Genomic DNA, 1,244 nt, shown 5'->3' on the forward strand with positions numbered 1-1,244 from the left:
TAGCGAACGAGCCGAACACGAGCTGTTCGCGAAGAACAAGCCTTTTTGACAGCTCTATCTACACCTCAATACATTTATGTTCTTCTAACTTTTTGTTGTTCAATAAATCAGCAGGTTCAAAGCCTTCAAAAACAACTTCTGACATATATTCAACTCTTCCAAATCCCTTTCCTCCATCACCCCATGATAAAACTCATGAGCCAGATGATAGTGTGGACATTCTCGAAGAAGATGAATCCTCGCCGCCAAAAGCCAATCTCGTCGAGTCTAACTTGTCAAACCAAGCCGACACGGATGACGAGATTGCCGATGTCGATGCAAGCGACGGCGAGGGTAACAAAGGTCCCAATGCGGCCGAAGCTCTTCGGGCGCAGGTGAATGCTGCCGAGGAGGGACAACAACGGGAAGAAAGCTCAAGTTCGAGTGGGAGCAGTGAGAGTAGTGGGAGTGGGAGCGGCAGTGGCAGCAGCAGCGATGATAGTGATGATAGTGATGGCGACTCGGCGACCTCAGCTGGGGAGATCGACATCTGAATGATTAGATCCATTGCAATGGTGGAATCAATAAGGGGATGGGTTTGGCTTGTATTGTTTAAATTCGAGTTAATTTGTCATATAATTATGTGTAATTTAATTTAAATTATGTATATTGTAGAAGTCTTGCCCCCAAAAAAAATATTTTAAATGGTGTAAAAGAAAAGAAAATAATATTATGGAGATGCAAGAATGATTACATTAACTTTTATAAAGGGTGTGGGATGTTAATTTAATTATATCATATCTAAACATAGCGAATAGCACACAATTATCATATATTTGCATAACTCACATCTAAATTTTCCTTAATATATGTTTATTAAGAAAAGAATGACTAGAGGTTATTATACAGGTCTCCTATCACTTCTAATGTGTCTAACAATTTGATATCACATCTTCAAGGCCAACTGTGTCTGAGAGGATTCGAATTCTTCACCTTAAGGAACTTATATCATGGATGGCGACCAACAGGTCGGAGAGCGCAGCACAACTTTCTTTTTTATATAAATAATACTATAATGTTTTAAATTTTAAATATGTTTTTCACTTAAAAAAAAGAATAATAATGCTATTTTTAATCATATATTAAAGATACAATTGTTATATGTGTAAGAGTGCGTTCGGGACAGCTTATGTTTATCTAGATAAGTCACTTATCTTGAAACGCGGATCGCGGAGTTCGTTCTACGTTAAGTGTAAAAAATCAAC

The 1,244-nt window shown here is 38.0% G+C and overlaps 1 protein-coding gene across 1 annotated transcript in view; it reads left to right on the top strand.

The window, feature by feature from the left end:
* Nucleotides 1-742, top strand: part of LOC110033551 — a 1,839-nt gene extending 1,097 nt beyond the window's left edge. The window contains exon 2 of the mRNA XM_020737576.1: nt 4-742. Coding sequence (XP_020593235.1) covers nt 4-533 — 530 coding nt within the window. The 3' untranslated portion in view covers nt 534-742. The remainder of the gene's footprint in view (nt 1-3) is intronic.
* Nucleotides 743-1,244: the final 502 nt, after the last annotated feature.

The sequence above is a fragment of the Phalaenopsis equestris genome, unplaced genomic scaffold (assembly GCF_001263595.1).
Source record: "Phalaenopsis equestris unplaced genomic scaffold, ASM126359v1 Scaffold000002, whole genome shotgun sequence".
In the NCBI taxonomy this organism is placed as follows: Eukaryota; Viridiplantae; Streptophyta; class Magnoliopsida; order Asparagales; family Orchidaceae; genus Phalaenopsis; species Phalaenopsis equestris.